The sequence below is a fragment of the Bacillus rossius genome, chromosome 1, assembly GCF_032445375.1.
Source record: "Bacillus rossius redtenbacheri isolate Brsri chromosome 1, Brsri_v3, whole genome shotgun sequence".
Taxonomy (NCBI): Eukaryota; Metazoa; Arthropoda; class Insecta; order Phasmatodea; family Bacillidae; genus Bacillus; species Bacillus rossius.
The window spans coordinates 29,150,744-29,171,382 of NC_086330.1; the positions used below are offsets into that span (position 1 = coordinate 29,150,744).

At 34.4% G+C, this 20,639-nt stretch overlaps 1 protein-coding gene across 5 annotated transcripts in view; it reads left to right on the forward strand.

Annotated features, from left to right (window-relative positions):
* LOC134533576 (dnaJ homolog subfamily C member 7) overlaps positions 1–20,639 on the forward strand; it is a 52,429-nt gene that overhangs the window by 11,258 nt on the left and 20,532 nt on the right. For 2 of the 5 annotated variants that reach the window (XM_063371108.1, XM_063371112.1), the window contains exons 2-3: positions 5,143–5,200; positions 12,046–12,134. In XM_063371108.1, the coding sequence (XP_063227178.1) occupies positions 5,143–5,200; positions 12,046–12,134 (147 nt within the window). Of the gene's footprint in view, positions 1–5,048; positions 5,201–12,045; positions 12,135–20,639 lie in introns of all 5 variants that reach the window. The other 3 variants (XM_063371110.1, XM_063371111.1, XM_063371109.1) reach the window with 2 other exon arrangements.

The window sequence follows — 20,639 nt, forward strand, 5'->3', positions numbered from 1 at the left end:
AATAATTATCTTAAAGATAATAATTAACTAATTTATGAACCAATATAATTATATTATACCAAAATACAAATATTTTTCTATACTTGTGTGGGAATATCATGGCTTCATAACAGTGACTGCTGACAACGTATACTGCATATACATGACAGTGTAACTCTTAACATTTATTTGTCAAAAAAATTTTAAGTGTGCCATAGCTTACAAAATTATGTCGTTGGCGGTATTCGGCTTGCGAGCTGTCAGTTGGTCATCACTGCACTAGATAGTAATTTTCTGAGTTTTCACAGCTAGGCAACACATAACGTGCTTCTGTAATCTCATTTTTGAAATATTTCTTTCTAAAAATGTGCTGTTATAAAGAAAATACATGGCAGGTAAACCTACACATCATGAATTTTACATTTTGCAAATAGTTTGTGTTGGAGGTAAGTTGAACAGGATCTGAGACTATAAATCTTGTGCTTTTTTTTATTTTTAAATGTTGACATGCTGGTTTTTAAAATTAAAATTTTATGTTTGGTTGGATCTTTTAAACTTTGCCTTTTAATTTTGCCAGTCCTTTAAGCTGCTTAAAATCACTTGATTACATGGCCTCGTTTACAAAACATTAAAAACCGCCATACTGTTCTATACGGTTCACTGTCCACTGCACACGGCACACTATATGCCATCTTTTATTGACAGGTTGATGATCAGTGTTTCTACACTGTCACTGTAATTGCTTAAATTGTACATTAGAACCACTGACTCAACCCACTGACCGACTGCTAGGTTTGTGCCAATGTACCTTATATGTTTTCTGAGCAAATGCAAAAGTACCTCCTGAAAGTTTAGAAATCGCAGTTCTATTGAGCAAAACTTTTCGGGCCACAGCAGATGCACTCGGACACACAAGCTGCAAAGTGTACTTTTGTTTAGCACGAGGTATGTCCATTGACATCTGCTTTGGGAGTGAACTGTTATTAGTTTTGTATTTATTCAACCTGTGACGATACACTTTAAGAATATGAATTTCTTCTTGAAATTTTTTTCCTTTTCTTGCATCTGATGTTTTGAGGCTTACGTTTTTCACTGCAGTCTTGTAATATCATTGCCAGGCATACATGTCTCTCATTGGTTATATCATCAAACCTGAGATGTAACATCCAGAAAATAACTTACATTGGCAAAATGTTGTGGGCTTTGACTAGGGTTTTATCACAACCTGCTTTGGTGAAATTCCAAGTAGTTCTGCATTTTTTTTTACTGCTTCGTCTTACTGTTATAATACATAAAACTCGTGATTTGACTTATAAATGTGTAGGTACATTATTAACTTCATAATTTTTTTTTGTAAATAGAAAAACATTTTCATATTTACGCAATACTTTAAGTAAAAAAAAATTCAATGCCAAGCTTCGTTTTTACTGTTCACATGACCAGCAAAATACAATAATAAATGAGACCCAAGAAAATTTATGGAAAAGAAAAACTAATGTAATTAATAATCAGTAAAAAAGAGTTGTTTGGGTAGTATATTTATTAAAGTTTGTTTTGAGTGTTTTTTATTAGAAGATATACTTATTTTACATCTATGAATGTTTTATGTGTGTGTATGTAATCAATAGATAAAGCTGTGACTATGATCTAGCCTATATGTTGGTTTCTACATTGATTATGCTAGAAAGAGGACTAAACATAGAAACTGTACATTAGAAATTAATAAATTTTGCAGAGATGTTTTATTCCATGCTTTGTACAGGAGATCTTGTTTGGATTAAACTTGAATAATTCAAAACCGTATATGATTTAAAAATGTTTGGGGGTCCCTAGAATTTGGTTTTTAATCATTGTGAAAAAAATAATTTCAATTAAATTTTCTTTAGATGTTTGAAGGAATGCGTCCAAAAACATTGGTGGACAGTCCAATTATTTTGTAATTAAATGATTCTTTTTGTATTGTAATTTTCAGTTTCTGAATTAGTTTTTTCAAAATAAGAATAATTTAGACCAAAAACTTATAGTTCCAGCATGGCACAACGTATCTGTTTTTGTCTGTACTAGTATTTAACACATTTACACATTATTTTTTATAATAGAGTAAGATCCCAGAGCGATCAGACATAACTTATTTTCGAATAGATAAAACCTTAGGTTCTCAGTAGTGTCTCATGTGCTTTGAATACCTGTGAGTTTATGGAGCTGAGACAGGTAACTAAAAATAAGGGTAACTTAACTTAAATTTGTATGGCTGATTTTTGTATATGTTTTATAGAATATTATTCTAAAGTAGTATAATAAGTGTCAGACACTTTCCATGGACCAAAACTTTGGTCAGACGCTTTAAAGTTCAAAAAAAAAAATCAACTTTATTTATTTTTACATGTCTGACTTTTGAATATGTTATTAAGGTAACTGTTATTAAGTTATATTTCATTGGTCAGACAAATTTTAATGACCCAACAACCCCCAGACACAAAAATTATCAGCCGGGAATATTAGCGCAAGAGCACTATGAATGCTATTTATATGCGTTTTAGAGCGAGTGAGACGTATAATAACTCGGTTCCCTATCTCTTACATCTATTAACTCACACAATGTCACAGTTCAATGGGTATGTTTCGTTCATGCGCAGTGCGCAACGTTTAGTATTATGTATACTTTGAGTCTACTGACGCACATGTGGTTGTTGTTTACGTTGTGTAATTTGTGAGTGATATTAAGTTATTAACAATTGTGAAAATTATGGAAGGAGAAGAAGATAAAAGAATGAAATATACGTATTGTAAAAAAACTCATGACAAATTGGTATTTTCCGAAGATACATTAAAAAAAAGTAAAGTTGTTCTAAAGCAGCGATTAATACATAACCTCAAATATAAAGACTTACTTTTACCCATACCGGACGATTTGTATGAAAGTGGTTATCATCGGGAGTGTTATAAATCTTTCACAGCTTTGCCAAAAAAATATTATTCTGCCACTCCTGTTAAACCAAAAAATGATAAAAAAAAAAATGCATCCAGTGTTGTTGAAAACCCATCAGTGGCATCAACATCTAACGTAGAAAATAATTCTATTACTAATACTGATCCTTGTATACCATCTACCTCAGGTCAAGAAAATAATTCTATAGTTCCCAATTCAGATATAGTGTCTCACACAAGTCCAGCTAGTACTACTAATACAGCTGAACCGATGGTTATACCTGAAGCAGATGTTGAATTAGACTTAGTTGAACCAGTTTCATCTCTTTCTGACGAACCTTCTCTGTCGTCCGATTGTGTTGTTGATTCTTCCTCTCATAATATTTCATTTGAAAGTGATGTGAATAGAGACGAAAATAACGTATGTATCTATTGTGACCAGAAAACAAAAAGATATAAACTGAAGAGATTACCATTGCATACGTGTGACAAAAACGATTTCTTAAAGAAATTGAGTGAAAAAGAAGAAGATTTACAGAAATTGATTGAGAAAGTGCAAGATGTAACGAATTCAAAAATATACTATCACAAAAAATGTCAATTAGATTACTCTTATAAAATATCATCCAAGAAGAATACAACTAAAACACCTTGGCATGATGTTCGTGAAGGCCATCAAGTTGTTTTTGATGAAATCTGTGATTTCATACAAGAAAATGTTGTAAAAAAAGGTCGTAGTTACTTTTTGACTTATCTGCACAGACACTACATAGATTTATTTAAAGAAAAAGTAGAGAATACTGAAGAAATAATGGGGGATTTTGCTGTTCACAACTTGGAGATCAAAATAGAAGTTGTTTTAAAAAAGATACCAGATTTATGAAACATTACAATAAAAAGTTACTTGTTCCGAAAAATGTTACTGTTATTGATGAGGAGTTCGTACAAAATTTAAAAGATCAAGATCTTCTCGATAAAGCTGCTTTATTTTTAAGGAAATCAGTATTGCAAGCTGAGAAAAATAAATTACCAAACAACATAACTGTACAGGACCTTCAGAACGGAGAAGTTTCAGTGCCGGAAGATTTAGTACCAAAATTTTTTTAGGTCCAAATTGAAAATTTCTAATGTAGGAATTTGGTATTGCAAAATGTTAGAAAATTCCACTTGTGACACTGGATTATACTACTAAACTGTTGCCTACATTTTATGATTCAAGTTGACTATATGAATAGTGTAATGTATTTTCCCCATGAATTTTTTTGTATATACTTTTATAGGATTTAAAGAGAATAGAATATATATTTTTTCTTTCAAAATTACTGTGATACCTAGCAGGCAAGTTAAGTTGGTATGCATATTATGCCCCGATAATATCAAAGTTGATAGTAGTGTGGTGTACTCTGACCAAAACATCTTGAGATGCATTTTAATCTATTTAGGGGCATTTACTACCTACGTGGCATGGTCATTTTGGTCCTTAATTATTGTAGTATTTGTTTATTTTAATTTTATTTATTTGTAGAAATGTATTGAAACTTTTTTTGGAGTAGATACTCCAGGATGTAAACATTTAATATGTTACAGGAACAAATAATAGTATATTTATTCTCAAAAATTTCTTTAACGTAAATAAAAAACTAGCAAAATAAAATTATTTTACTTAATAACTTATTTGTACAGAAGTACAAAGAATCGTACTATCTCATATTTAGAAACACTGGTAATTTAATAAAAGTACCTATAATAATTTATGACAATCTGAAAAACGTACTAGTACTGAAAATAGATGGAATTGCTTATGGTCACATGGTAAAAGGTATTAAAATGGCATACCTATGTAAAATATTGAAAATAAACTAGACATATATCACATAAAAATAGCACACAAACCTGTTTACATAAATAGTATTTATCTAGGGAATGAAAGCTTGCTAGGTTGAGTTACTTGTGAATTTGTAAGAATTGTGGAACAAGGAATGTTACTCTACATCACACGTTTTGCAGCAGTAATCATTTTTAAAATACGTTATTGGTTTAACTTCCTGAGTTAGGCTCTACTTTGTTTTGTTTATTACTTTTTATGAATGATTGGGTTAATGTAGTGTAAACATTGCTGCAGTGGAAGGTTTTTCTTGCAGTTACAGTCAATGAAGACTTGGTACAAGGATACGTAGTTTGTATCTGTTCTTATTTGCCATAACCCGCTGGTCAAATCTTCTTAATTCGTTGTAGATATGGGAAAATTTTCCACCATGTCAAGATTTCCGAAACAACACATAAGTGAGAAATTGTGAGTATGTTTTGATTTCATTGTCCTTTCTAGGAAAGCTTCTGTGCATTATAGCATATAGCTGCTAAAATCTAGGATGTTAAACTTCTCAACTCTGATTTCTTAAGGCCAGCATTGTGGCTTGTTTTGGGGAAGAAGTGAGTCTTGTTTAAGCCAAAAGATGCCTGAAACATATTATGGAATCAAGAGAATAAGTTTTACTTCACAGTATTTTGGTCTGCAAACTGTATAAAGCTTACATATGCATTGCAAGATCATCTTCTATGTTGCATTAAGTTTTAAAATTTACATGCAGCTTTTGCCCTAAATTAAAAAAAAAAATTAGTGTAGTACTTTCAAATGCTTCAAAAATATTTTAATTTTTGTTTTGTTTTAAGTTTTAACACTGTTTGGCTGTTCTTATAGGAGAGTGCAATGAATGTGTATTAAAATTGTGGCAGTGCAAAACATGAAGCAAAAATTACTTAAGAGTGTTTTGCACAAACAGCCTGCATGCACATCATTGTTAGCTCATACTTAAAATGTTTTGCACTAAAGCTCACTGAGTCGTGCAGTCAGTATCATTTTTAATATTTTATAAATTAAAATGATAAACCCAAAAGACATACCTATACTATATAATTATTAAAAAAAATAACACTTAAGTTGTTGAATATGTAGGCCTACTGGAAAATATTTTAATAAATTTTCAATACCTTTCTATTTAATTTTTATTGTTTGACTTATTTTAATTTCTGGAAAAATTATATAACTATAGATTTATCAGTTGTCTTCTGTGTTCATTTCTTTCATTTTGTGGGACCCAGCAACTTAGTGTTTTGTGAATCTTTTCTGTCATTTCTTACTTCAGTTGTCCTTTCTCCTTGCATTTCCTTGATTCCTTATTTTATAGTAATTCTCTTCTTGTTCATGTAAAATAATAACTTATCCCCGAGACATTTACTACATTGAATGTTCTTCAATTTAATGTCATTTTTTTGCCATGCAAGTATCTTTGTTTCAGGGATTTTTTTCAAGCTCAGATATCCCGATGCTAGCCATATTTTTCATATTTTTTTATATCCCATGACACTAATAATTTGAAACATTATGTTTTATCAAAAGCTGTTATAATTTATTGTTATGTCAGGCTCTTAAAATTTTATGTAGCAAATGGTTTTTCATCTATGTGCCCATGTTAGACAAGAACCTAGCAAGTTTAAAAGATTTATTTTAAAATTCTATAAAATATTTTTTATTTACAGTATTTTTCAAAACACTTGGTTTTTATTGTAGCAACAATATCATAAATGCTGAATGCATAAACACACTGAGCCAAATGATACACGATTCCTTAGGAAATGGTTATTTTTGTATTTTCTTGCCTAATATTTATTATATGTTTCTAAATGGCTTACTTTGTTGTTAGCAGTAGGAATGTAAACTTTTTTACTACATATTGTGAACACTGATTGTAGTGAATATTTAATTGTATGTACACTGTCCTACTTGAGACAACTTCCTGTACCAAATGTGACACTAGATAATGATCTATTACTCCTGAAAAACAATAACTTTGCTTCTCATCTACAGCTCATTAAATAGTAAAAATTCTAAAGATAATTGTACAAATATCAAAACTGACATATCTCTTAGTTTGTCAGACTTATATCCCTTACGTTGTGTGAATAAAGACTCGTCTACAACAGTCCGAATGACGTCACATTTTCGCCCTATCTACATTTGTGATGTCCAATGTCTGAAAAAACTGTTTTTAGCACAGTAAATATTCAGCTCAAAAATAAGTGTTTTTTGATTGTTATTGTTGCTTTTTTTCATGCATTGTAAACTAGGATGCAGCATTGAATATTAATTTAACATGTGAAAGTTGTGGGAGTTAAATAATATTTAGTTATCCAGTATAGCAAAAGTAAATGCTAATAAATGAACTCTAATCACACTGCCAAAAATAAATTTGTGTTTGCCTTCAAAAGTGCCACTTGCAGATGGACATCACTTATCAATATTTTTTCTTGGTCTTGGTTTTCGGTTACTACTTCACTGCATATTTTTTTCTGGTTACTTTTTTGAAATGGAACTGGAAACAGTGAATATCATGAGTGTTCTTCTATGCCAGTGGTTCCCAAACTGGGGGTCACGACCCCTGGGGGGGTCGCGGATCGTTTCGAGAGGGGTCGCGAAAGGTTTCCAAAATAATTTTAAAAAGTCGAAAAATACTCTCGAATAGAGTAACGAAAGAAAAAATGAAGTTCTGCCTAAAACAAATTAATTTACTTTAAAAGTAAATAAATACTAATTTACCATTAAACTAATTACAAACACTAAAGACGATTGTGGTGAATTAAAAATGAAATATCTTCTCAAACTTTCAATATATCTATTTATTAATTATAGATTAATACAAAATAAATCAGCTACATAATTCTTGGCTTCTGGGCCTGCGATGTATGTTAAATCGGCTAAAGTTATAAAGTTTTTAAATAAAAAAATAGCAAATATGTAAAAAAAAGGAACTGATGTGGCTTCAGTGCGACACATGTGCCTGCTTCTCGTTAACAAGTTTTTCTAGGTTTGGCTTAATTTTTGAGATACACAAAAAAAGATCATCTTCCACATCCAGCCGATTTCTCGCCTTGGTTTTTATATTAATCAGTGGTGAAAACCCCAGCTCGCAGAGGTAAGACGTTGCAAAGGGCATAATAATTCTGAGGGCTGCCGTAGTCAAACTCGGATATTCGGTTCTTCTATCCAGCCAGAACTTGTCCACGTCTTTGGTGCTGAAAGACAGCTGCAAAGTCTTGTCACAAGACAACTCAATAAGTTTGTCGTGGATATGTGGGCTTAGGTCCGCTTGGTTAACAGAATGCTCGTTAAAAGGGTTCAGCACCCACCTCAAATCGGTATGTTCATCTTCGGGAATGTAGTCGATGATCTGCTCTCGTAGACCCGTCAATCAGTTTGGACAGCTCGCTGACGTCAGGAAAATCTTCATCGCGTTCATCAAGGGATGTAAGAAATTCGTGTGCCAATTCGAAGTTTTCTAAATTTTTTTTCTCAACCCTGGATGCCCACACTGCCAAATTTTTTACAAATGCATTCACTCTGTCTTGGGCAAAAATGATAGTTTTGTCTCTACCTTGCAAGGTAATATTCAGATCGTTAAGATGTTGAAATATGTCCGCCAAGTACGCAAGCTTTAATAGCCACTCCTTCTTGTCAAACAAACCAACAAAGTCTTTGTTTATAACTTGAAAAAATGCTTTAAGCTCAGTGCGCAGAGCGAACACTCGAGAGAACACCTTCCCATGTGACAACCACCTAACTTCTGTGTGCAGTAAGAGGCATTTGTATTCCGCCCCCATTTCTTCGCACAACTGTGAGAACAATCGACACTGTAATGGCCTGCTTTTTATAAAATTTACCGATTTAACGACATCGTTCAAAACTTCTTTCAGTTCGATGGGCATGTTCTTTGAAGCTAATGCCTGACGATGTAGAAAGCAATGTACCCAGACAGCCTTAGGCATAATAGCCATTAGAAGTTTCACGAAACCACTTTTTTTACCTGTCAGTGCTTTGGCACCATCACTACAGATCGAAACACACTTTTTCCAGTCAATGTTAAGGGAAGCGGTGGCAGAAATAAACAGTTTGTACATTTCCTCACCTGTTGCGTGGTCAGGCAAAGGTTTGCAAAATAATATGTCCTCCTCCACACCGTCATCATTTTCGTAGCGAACAAAACACATAAACTCTGTCAAATTAGATACATCCGTAGACTCGTCTACTTGAATAGAAAGAAATTCACTTTTCTGCAATTTTTCTTTCAACTGGTTCTTGCAGTCTTCAGCCATTTCAGTAATACGCCTCCCCACTGAATTATTTGACAATGGAACATTGGACAGTTTGCTAGCTGCCTCCGGACCAACCATTGTTGAAAGCATGTCTTGAGCGGCCGGTAGAATGAGATCTTCAGCAATCGTGTGTGGCTTGCCTTTCTTCGCTATTCGTAAAGCTACTTGATACGATGCTAGCAAAGCATTTTTACTCACATTATTGCTACTCAACTGAGACACCGAGTTTTTCTGACCGACTAGAACAGTTAATTTTCGCTCAAAAAAGTCCACTGGCTTGTCTTTCAAACTTGAATGTTTAGTTTCCAAGTGACGAATCATCTTGGATGGTTTCATACTCTCGGCGGATAACAACTCACTGCACACAACACATTGTGGCCGATTCCCGAGCACTGTAAATCCGTACTTAATATAACAGTCATTGTACTTTCTCATCTTAGCCTTTTTTGTTTCGTTCTTATCGTGAGAAACTGAAGGCCCGCACGTTTAACAAATTTATCCATGACAGAATAAACGCAAACAATATGTGACCGAACAAAACACTATTAACGCACCAAACGACAGTTCGCTCGAGCCACTGCACTCTCCAGTGCTTTGTTTATCTCCGTTTTCCATCACGGATTTGTGTGCCATCTTTTGGGGACAGTTTGAACTACTTCTTCACATATTTCAGCTCCGATGGCTCGGTGACTAAAAAAATATTTGTTATACACATTTTATTATTTTTTTTTAATTTATAAAAAAATGTATCACAATATTTATATGTTTTAATTTTATCACTGTACCAAAAATGTTTAAGGGGGTTGCAGCAAAAATTAGTATCCAAAAGGGGGTCGTGGAACCAAAAAGTTTGGGAACCACTGTTCTATGCTAACAAAAGACACAGATTGGGACAGAAAGTTCAAGTTGACCAATGTACTCGGACTAGGGAGATTAGGACCACTTTCCACACCATCCATGAAGTCAGAGGGTCACGTGGACCAATCAGCGATCATTGTCCATTGGACACAATTTATGACATTGCAATTGTAGACGTTACGTAATTGGTGGCTATTAGTATTACAACCCCCATATGTAGCGACTGGTATTTATCCCCCTTACCATTTCTAGGAAATAAATAAATTGTTATAATATGCTTTGATGGGATTATAACATTTCTAAACTATTCCCATTGGCATTTAAGTACAAATTAAAATATTACTGGAAAATATTTGATGGCAGATTCAAACAAAAGTTTTAAAGAAAATATAAAGATGGTATGCTTATAATATTTTTCAACTAGACTGTCCAGGATAAGCTGCACAACAATATTTTGATAGTTTCTATTTGCATCTAAAGGATAAAATTCTGAATACGATTAAAAATACTTCCTCAGAAAAATTTGGAAACTGGGAAAAAATGAAGAAAAAGACTTTGTGAAATGCATATTGTATGGTAGTGATCATTGTGAACTAGCTTACATCTAGCCTTTAAATTTGTTAATTTTGTGTTCTGTAAATAGATTTATATTGCTCTAATTAACTAAAGCCCTGATCCTGAGTGTGTTAGGAACTGTAGTGAAGGTGTTCATTTTTGATAATTGTACAAAATTATAGTGAAAGGTCTTTAGTCCGACATTCTGTGGATCTGTGCATTCTTTAATCCGTCACTAATCAAGACATTCCCATTCTTATTTTTTCAAGTGGATTCCGGCTGTTGACCTTGATCACCATTCGCTTTCTTGCACTGCTGGCGGTTTTAGTTCCCAGAGTCTATGTTACTGTCAGTTTACATTTTAGTACATACAGTGTTTCCTGATTTCTAGCAGGTTACATTTCACATTCACACACTTGACATTCCTGTTAAAATTACCTTGTTAAACTGGATCAATTGGGGCTGGGGTTAACCCAATTTAATGAAAATCCAGGAATTCCAGTGAATGTGGGAAAAACAATAAAAAAGAATATGTATGTACTTACCAAAAAATATTTTTAATGGAGAGTAAAAATTATTATCTACACACACTATCCGAAAAACACATAATATGGATTTGCTTTGTATATAATATAGGTACAAACTAGTCGGTAGTAAAAAAGGCAGTGAGCTTTTGCTGCCTCAGTTTTGTGTATCGCTTACGAGCAGTTCAATCTCACATCCGCTTTAGCATTAGAAGCTTATTTGGCGATGTTTTGGCTTGACTCTCGGAACAGACCATCAATTTATATATGTTTGCTACTGCTTCTGCATAGGTCATAACCACAGTTGGTTCATGAACCCTTGTCTGAATTCTCTTCATGATGCAATAATTTCTTTCTCTGTGATTGCTTTATAACATTTGTCATTGTCAATTTGCAACCAATTGTCATTGTCTTCTTCATCAACATCAGAACCGCCATCAATATTTTAAAAAATTTCTATAAAATCTTCTTCCACACTTGTTTTTTCTTTGTCCTCAAACTTGTTTTCTGGCAAGTTACACACACCAGGCTACAACATTTTTTGTGACTTTGTCAAAGTTTCTCTTACAATCTGGTTCAAAGCTTTCTCAATTATATAAATAAGAGTCTTCATGTACTAACATAATTTTTTTTCTCCAAAACTGGTTGGGGTCAATGAGGTCTGGGTTAACGAGGTTCTACTGTATATATATTGATGTTTGGTGACGTGGCAAAATCTCTAATTTGGCCGGCACAGCTGTGGTTCCGAATGTGCCAGATTAAGGACCTTTCACTTTACTAAATTATGTATCATAACCTGACAAAATGTACATGTACTGTCATCTGACACTTTTACTTAAAACACATGTTTTTACTGTGTATTTGGTTCCAATTATGTACTTTAAAGGGAAGTTTAGTGACTATTATAACCAGCTTCTTAGCTTAAGAATTTTTCTTTGTCGTGAGTGGTTTTTATTAAGATGAAAAAAAAGCACTGTAACAAACTTTTATTTGCAAATATTTAGTTTTTCACTTTTGTCATAAATTTGTGTCTAATGATTGACTTCCTTTCCAGTTTGGCTGAGCAGAAAAAAGAAACTGGCAATCAGTTATATAAGGCAGAAAAATACCAGCAAGCTGTCACTTACTACTCTGAAGCAATAGGTAAAATGTTTTCCTCTCATTTGGTCTTAGAAATTTATGATAGTTGGAACAGATTTTTGATGTATTCAAGACGTAATCTAGGCTCTGGCTGGATATAGCAGGTGCTGTTTGACACTTACTTGCATTGTATTGACTGTCAATGTGCAATTCATGGATTTTGGTTTAAGAATGATCGACGGATCGGAGTTAAAATAGTTGATGTTAGGTACATATTATGAGGTGATGTTTTATTAACTCAGCATAAACCTAACTAAAAGAGTTTGCACACTTCAGCAACAGTGTTTAAAGAATCTTCATGTAATTCTATAGAATTTTTTGATGTTACTGTTTATGAATTGTGAATCTGTGAGAAATTATATTGTCACGTCTCACTTTCAGAGGGGGGAGAGAATCGTAGCTCTTTACATAGAAACAACTCGCTTGGCATCAACTAGTCTTAACTTCATAAAATACTTTACTGTACCTAGGATCATAGGTTCGTCATCCCGTACAGGATGTCTGGTGAGAGCTGAACTAAGGAGATTTTGCAAAATAACATAATACTTAATTAAAATTATTTTATTCTTAAAGTCAAATACTCAACATCATTTTAAAGAACATTTAAATAGCGGGATTACAATTTAAAACAATAATCTCTTTACTTCCTTAACGATTGAACGACCTTACAAGAGAGAGAATGAGAGAACTTCACTAAACACTTCCCTAGTCCTTCCGAATACCTCAAATCATAATTAATACTTAAAATTAAAACAAAGATAAGTCCATACTCACATTTTCCGAAAAGCCTTTCTTGATCGATTACTTAAAACTAACGTAGGGGCCTCTCCTGCCCTTAAAATCCGAACGAACATTACATTTTAAAAATTATAACTAAACGACTAGTGACAAGGGCCATTGCCTCCGCCCGAAAGCTTGAAGATGACTACATTATGACCTAACTTAAATTAAACGACTCGTGGCCTCTGGCGTCGGCCATAGCTTCCGCCCGAAAGCTTGAATTCCTACATCACGAACGAACTAACAACTCGTGACCACAGGTGAGACGCATAGCCTCCGCCTGAGTGAGCCCCGAGTCACCACTCACTTGCGCTTAAATTCGCGCGCCCTGCCGCGCCTACCATAACAAAAGCTCGTTATTGAAGTCAAATTTACTAAACAACTAACTAGAACATCTGGGAAGACTACCCCCCCTCTACCCCAATGTGCAGGCCACACCGCGCGGCTTGTTACGACAGCGCGCCCCAGTAACTGCGGCCCGTGGCTGCGCCAGCGCGCGGCCAAACAAACAAACACAATTCTGCAAGCCCGCAGCGCGCCGCGCCGGCCCCGTGCCCCAATTACATGGTCACGCCACTTGCGCTGACGAGTGAACAGAGCAGCCAGCCCAGAGTCCCGTCAGTAAAGTCCCTAAATTTGATTTCAACAACCCTGCAAAATTTCAACCCGCGACATAACCCTCCCCTCACAGAGCTCGAGCCCCATCGAGCTACCTCAAAATTACAAATTGTCTTTTTCCATTAAACCATAACTATAAATTCCTCATTTCACAAAAATAATAATTTTCTTAGTTCCTTGCTGTCTGAACATACATCTAGATTCTGCATAAGATTTATTTTAAAACAACAAGTATTCATAAAATTAAATGTAAAACTTTTATCTGGTTTGTTCTCACAGGAACCTTCAGAGGCTCGAGTTCTCAATTCTAAAATAATTGTTCTGTTAGTGAAGCTCTCTTTACAAATTAAATTACTGTTCTTAGTTTCTCAGTATTTGTTAAACAATGTGCAAATTCTTGATAATTATTATTATTATTTTTTTTTCGGTTTCCGTTTATTACCATACTTCTTTCGTTCTTCAAAAAAAATTAAGTGTCCTTACAGTGTTTCAATTAATTAAACTCTTATCTCGTGAAGGTTGGTGCAACTCCTCGAAGTCAGTGTTGTCGAGAAGAGTAGCTCCCTGGGCTGGCCATCAGCAAACACCACTCAACTCCAACAGCTACTGGACTGGCTTCCAGGGCAGCTCACAACTTCTCCCCACATCTGCTTCGGAGTTGTGCCATCCTCATCACGAACAGATTACAATTCTGAAACATCATCAACAGGCATTACCATCACGCCTGACAAATACAAAACTAACTACTAAACTGCAATCGATGGGCAAGGATGCAAACACACAAAAAAAATAAAATTAATTAATTCAACTGCTAACATAAAGTATCCCACCCTTAGCATAATCTAATCAGGCAAATAATTTGATAGGAAAAACTTAAGGAAGGGAAACATGACCTCCAATGATTTTCCCTAACTCTTGAGTCTTGATCTTCTCTATACAGCAAATAGTCCCCACGAAGTAACTGGGTTGAAGGTCAGTTCACATGACCCACCCATAACCTCTTCTACTCTTCTTTTCTTCTGGGGGCAACCACAATGCCCACCAATCTCTCTCCATGGTGCCGAACCAGCTATCCCATGAGAGTAAACAACGTAGTCAATAGGAGCGCAGAGGGGAAACACCAATCTCTGGCTTGTCGAGTCATAAAACTGCTTTATCTTCTTCTTCTTCTTCTTCTGAGTAAAACATCTGATTAATCTTGCTACTATTCTTCCCAACAATAAAAAAAAAGTTCATCAGGTATCTTCATAAAAAAACATTCTAACTAATAATAAGTCTTCTTTTTCTTCTTTTTTTTTTTCTGTTAGATGTAATAGAAGGCCATGTTAGGGAGGTTATAGGGAAAAAGAGTGGCCAATTCCCACCCCATCACCCACCTAGATCATGACTAATTAACTTTTAAATTTTCTATTTCAAACAAATTAAAAAAAAACCATTTTTATTCAAATTTTTAAATTATAGCTACTTTTCCTTCATAACCTCAAAAGCAAATCAATAATTCTAAATGAAATTGTGATTTACTGCATCCTTGTTCCATCCGATCTGTTTGTTTATAACCTTTCTTGTAAAGTATAAAATTTTCAAACATTACTAATTCAAAAAAAAATTAAATTCTGGTGTCCTTTGAGTTACAATTAACTTTACTATTTCTTAGCTTGAAATAATTTAAGTTTTCAGAACTATTTCATTGTCTAATTCACAACACTTAAAAATCAACTCAAAACAACAAATCATCAAAATCAATAAGATCATCTGACCTACCTATCAGTACTGTGAACTTGAACTGTTCGTACACATTTATAATAAGCTATTGTATTTAAATTCCAACCTAAATAAGGTTTAAAAAAAACTACTAATCCCTCTGTAAATTAAGAAAATTAACTTTAAAAATTAAACTTAAGGTATTAGTTCTTTTTGACAGCTACCACAACTCACTAGTTCCATTACATTACTATAACCTAAAAAGTTCTGTAAATAATGTTTATAACAAAAAAAACTCCAGTTACTGTCTTCCATAAAAAAAAATAAAACTTTACATGACCTTATTAATCTCCACTTGTAAGTCCATGGCTGCCAGCTTTCTCTTCTCTTGAATCTTCAGTCTTGGCTCTTGTTTCAGTGATCTTGTATCTTGTCTCTCGAACTCTTGTCATCTTGTAAACTGGACTGCTGCTCAGCTCATCTTAAGGAATCTGTAACAGTTTCAAAAATACATGTTAATTTAAATTACATAATTCCTGTTCTTTGGTCCTAAAAAAAAATTGTATTATTAGTACACATTACCCTGAAACAACATTATTATTCATTGTTTATTACTTAAAAAAAATGCTTTACCATAAAATCCTTTTTTGTTCTTTTCATTAGGCCTATTTATTTTCCTTCTTCTTAATTAAATTCTGCTTCAAATGTTAATCCTAACTTAAGACCTACCATCTATTTATTATTCATTACCTACATTATTTATGTTACCCTAAAATTCCCATAAGTTTCTAATACTTCCTATCAAAGACATTCTCTCTAAAAAAAAATTTACTTGTGACTCTTAACTTAACAAACTTAAAAAAAACTTTTACACTAGACTTAACTTATTATTCATTCTTAGTTACTAAATTTCTATATGTAAACTTTAGTACTTACAAACAAAAACTGCCTATTTCTCTCTACCTCTTAATCTCTTTCAATTATTACAATAATAATGTTACCTTGCATCTTTAAACTTTCTTCTTTTCAATTAAATTAGACATCTCATAACAATAAAAATTCTGCCTATACTCTTCTTATGGGTGTCCAACCCAACAACAAAATTTCAAATTCTCAAGTTTCCTTATATTTAAATTATGCAATGCACATAACCTCTGTGGTGCCTGTACCCTTTTAGGCCTACCACCTTCTCCTCTCACATCATGACAACTCTTATTCCTCGGGGTCTGTATTCACTGTTACAAATCAAATATCTCAAAAAAAATTAAAAACAAATTTATTATTTTAAGAAAACAAAAATTTACATTGACTTTACTATGGAGCCTGGAAATCTCAATGTCCCACAGCAGCTAACATGACTAAATCCCATGGAACCCCAGGTTTACATAACCTGTGCCCAAAAATTTAAGCATACCAGGCTTTCTCTGCACTGGTTTTACAGCATCACACACTATTTAGGGCCCCTGATCTGCCATCAGTCCCAAGGAGTTTTCCCACAACCCCTCTCTACACAAGCGCCTACCGCATTCCTCTCAATTGGCTATCGGTTTTACGGCATTCTTTTGGGATCCGACCATCAAGTTAGGGCTAATCGAACACTAAACCTCCATACTTCCAAACTAATGTAAATCAATTAAATTTTCTCTGTAAATTCTAAAAATCAAAAAAAATTATTCCAACATGCCAAAGAAACTTCCAAAAAAAATTCATAATCTTATCTTCAAACCATTAAAATAAAAATAAATAGATTACTCTGTTTTCTCCTTAATAACTGTAAACTGTCACCAAATATCATGTCGTAAATTTTAACTATGCTTACTGACTCTTAATCATAAAATCTCATTTGTCCTAATTAATAAACAACCGATTTCCTTAAAATCTCACTGTATCTCTCACACTCAAACTTCACTGGCTGAATATCTCAATAAATTCAAAAACAATTATCTAAACTCTTAAAGAAACTCCTCCCCAATTATTCAAATTACTTCACCTTATTTTATTTCATTACTTAAAACACCTTACTCAAAAAAAATTAATTAATTATCTAGCTATCTTCCATTATTATTTATTTACCGAACAAAACTTTCTCCTAAATTAATTTAGTAAAATTCAATTTCACATTAGGCAAGTACACTAACTCTCTACAGCAATGTTTCTCATTTCCCTCCTTCCTAACTGAATCCAATCTTACTTAACCTCCAGGGAATTTACCTCACAAAATAACCAAAAATTTCACTGTAGTGCCTATCTGCTATAGGCCCACTACACAGGGGGCTCTAACCCCACCAACAAACTTCATTGAAATGGTACCCTATCCCATACAGGATAGCCACTTCGGTACTACCATGGGGAACTCCTGCCCCAAACTACTCACAACTCTCAGGATTCTCCTGACCCTTAATTCCGTAGTCAGCCCATCTCCTATGGTCTGCGCTACAATTCCCTTTCTTCCCAGGGACACAACGCCTCACCTTAGGGTCCCTCGCCCTAATGAAAACATTAATTTTGTCTCTCTGTTCTTTTGGAGTAAATTCCCTCTACACACAAAATCTAGCCTTCCCAGTTTTCTCAATGCTTATCGATTTTATAGTGTACCTCCTTAATAATGTTTACAAATCCCAAAAAAATATTTTTAAAACCGAGGTAGAATTTAACTAACAAAAACATAAACAACTTACAACGAAACACTTCTAGCCTATACATCATACACTTCTTAAATTAAATTACTTACATACTGAAAGTTCCTCTTCTTCTAAAACACACTTAAATTTAAATTTATTTAACCAATAGTCTATTTTCTTATCGCTAAGTTACCGTACAGCTGATCAAAACAAGGTCACGGCCGTCCACGTCTCCGTATGAGCCCGTGACGTCACCGAATTCCATCAGGTGCGCCAACCCTCGCTTGCGGTTCCTCCGTTCTCCGCTAGGTCTCAGCACCTCCCCGTCACGTGTTCACTCTGCCACGTCCACTGACGTGTCGTTCTGAAACAACTCTCAACATTTTTCTAATTAAAACAAAACATCACTATAAATTCTATAACTCTCTTTTACATAAACTCTCGTTTTCTCTTTAATTCCTTTCTAACGTTTATCCTTCCCTCGACTGATTTAATTCGTACGTCTCGTCTCCTACGCGCACGAAAACAAAACAAACTTCTCTTGAAAATAATTCCTATTTACGACAAAAAACTTTATTTTAAATTATAATTCTCTTAACCTACAATCTTAAAATGAACTTCAATTAAATTAAACCACTTGCATTATCTCTAATAAGCATTTAACTTATAACGTATTCTCCTCACGTAATAATCCCCGATATAAATCTACAATAAATTCAACGACTTAAAACAACTTATCACTATAAACTTTATCCTTACAAGTATCCTCAAATAAACATCTGTTACGTCAAAAAAAAAATCTCAAAGACTTCCTCCACTATAGACTAAAATTCCGTAATCCTCTCCTCAAGTAAACTCTTAGTAACCTGCTATCAGAAGCTGAAACTAACTTAATAATAAACATAAAAATCTACCTCTCTCTCTCTCCAGAAATAGAACCTATCCGGCGAACTCTACCATTTCTGTCACGTGCACCTACCCGGCGCCTCCACCATTTCTGTCACGTCTCACTTTCAGAGGGGGGAGAGAATCGTAGCTCTTTACATAGAAACAACTCGCTTGGCATCAACTAGTCTTAACTTCATAAAATACTTTACTGTACCTAGGATCATAGGTTCGTCATCCCGTACAGGATGTCTGGTGAGAGCTGAACTAAGGAGATTTTGCAAAATAACATAATACTTAATTAAAATTATTTTATTCTTAAAGTCAAATACTCAACATCATTTTAAAGAACATTTAAATAGCGGGATTACAATTTAAAACAATAATCTCTTTACTTCCTTAACGATTGAACGACCTTACAAGAGAGAGAATGAGAGAACTTCACTAAACACTTCCCTAGTCCTTCCGAATACCTCAAATCATAATTAATACTTAAAATTAAAACAAAGATAAGTCCATACTCACATTTTCCGAAAAGCCTTTCTTGATCGATTACTTAAAACTAACGTAGGGGCCTCTCCTGCCCTTAAAATCCGAACGAACATTACATTTTAAAAATTATAACTAAACGACTAGTGACAAGGGCCATTGCCTCCGCCCGAAAGCTTGAAGATGACTACATTATGACCTAACTTAAATTAAACGACTCGTGGCCTCTGGCGTCGGCCATAGCTTCCGCCCGAAAGCTTGAATTCCTACATCACGAACGAACTAACAACTCGTGACCACAGGTGAGACGCATAGCCTCCGCCTGAGTGAGCCCCGAGTCACCACTCACTTGCGCTTAAATTCGCGCGCCCTGCCGCGCCTACCATAACAAAAGCTCGTTATTGAAGTCAAATTTACTAAACAACTAACTAGAACATCTGGGAAGACTACCCCCCCTCTACCCCAATGTGCAGGCCACACCGCGCGGCTTGTTACGACAGCGCGCCCCAGTAACTGCGGCCCGTGGCTGCGCCAGCGCGCGGCCAAACAAACAAACACAATTCTGCAAGCCCGCAGCGCGCCGTGCCGGCCCCGTGCCCCAATTACATGGTCACGCCACTTGCGCTGACGAGTGAACAGAGCAGCCAGCCCAGAGTCCCGTCAGTAAAGTCCCTAAATTTGATTTCAACAACCCTGCAAAATTTCAACCCGCGACAATATTTACAATAATGCATTTTCCAAATAGGAGCTCAAGTTAGCATCTTGCCTTCTATTTTAACCTAAGAAGAATTTTACCAACTAGAAAAACACATAATTAAAACCTATTACCAAAAGAAGCAGCAATTATCATATGTTAAATTGAAAATGTTAATTAAACATGGGAAGTAATTATGGAATTAAAAAACATTTAATGTGTACTATACTATAAAACAAAAAAAATTGAGACTCCGAAAGAACATTTCACATGGAAAGTTATTGTCATACAAAAATAAGCAGTATTACTCATACCTAATTAATATAATGTTCAAAAACTTTATTATTTCGTTTGAGTATCTATGTTAGATTACAGTAATAACTCGCATAAAAGCCATGATAGTTTTTTTTACATAATTGCTCTTGCTGTATCAATTTGAGACAGACTGTTTGAACTACTGATGTAGAAGGTTTAGTTCGAAGTCTTTAATCATCTTTGGTACTTTTAAAATAATAATAAAATCTAAAGGGGTAGAAAAAACTAGATTTTGAAAGGATGTAGGGGAGGTGTGTTCAAAAAGTATCTAACCTTTGGTCGGCAAAAATACATTTATTTATCCGAAACACCAATCCCCTTCAAAGTAATCTCCTTGGCAATGCATACACTTCTCCCAGCCCTCCCGCCATTGTTCAAACACTTCTGGAACACAGTTTTTGGAAT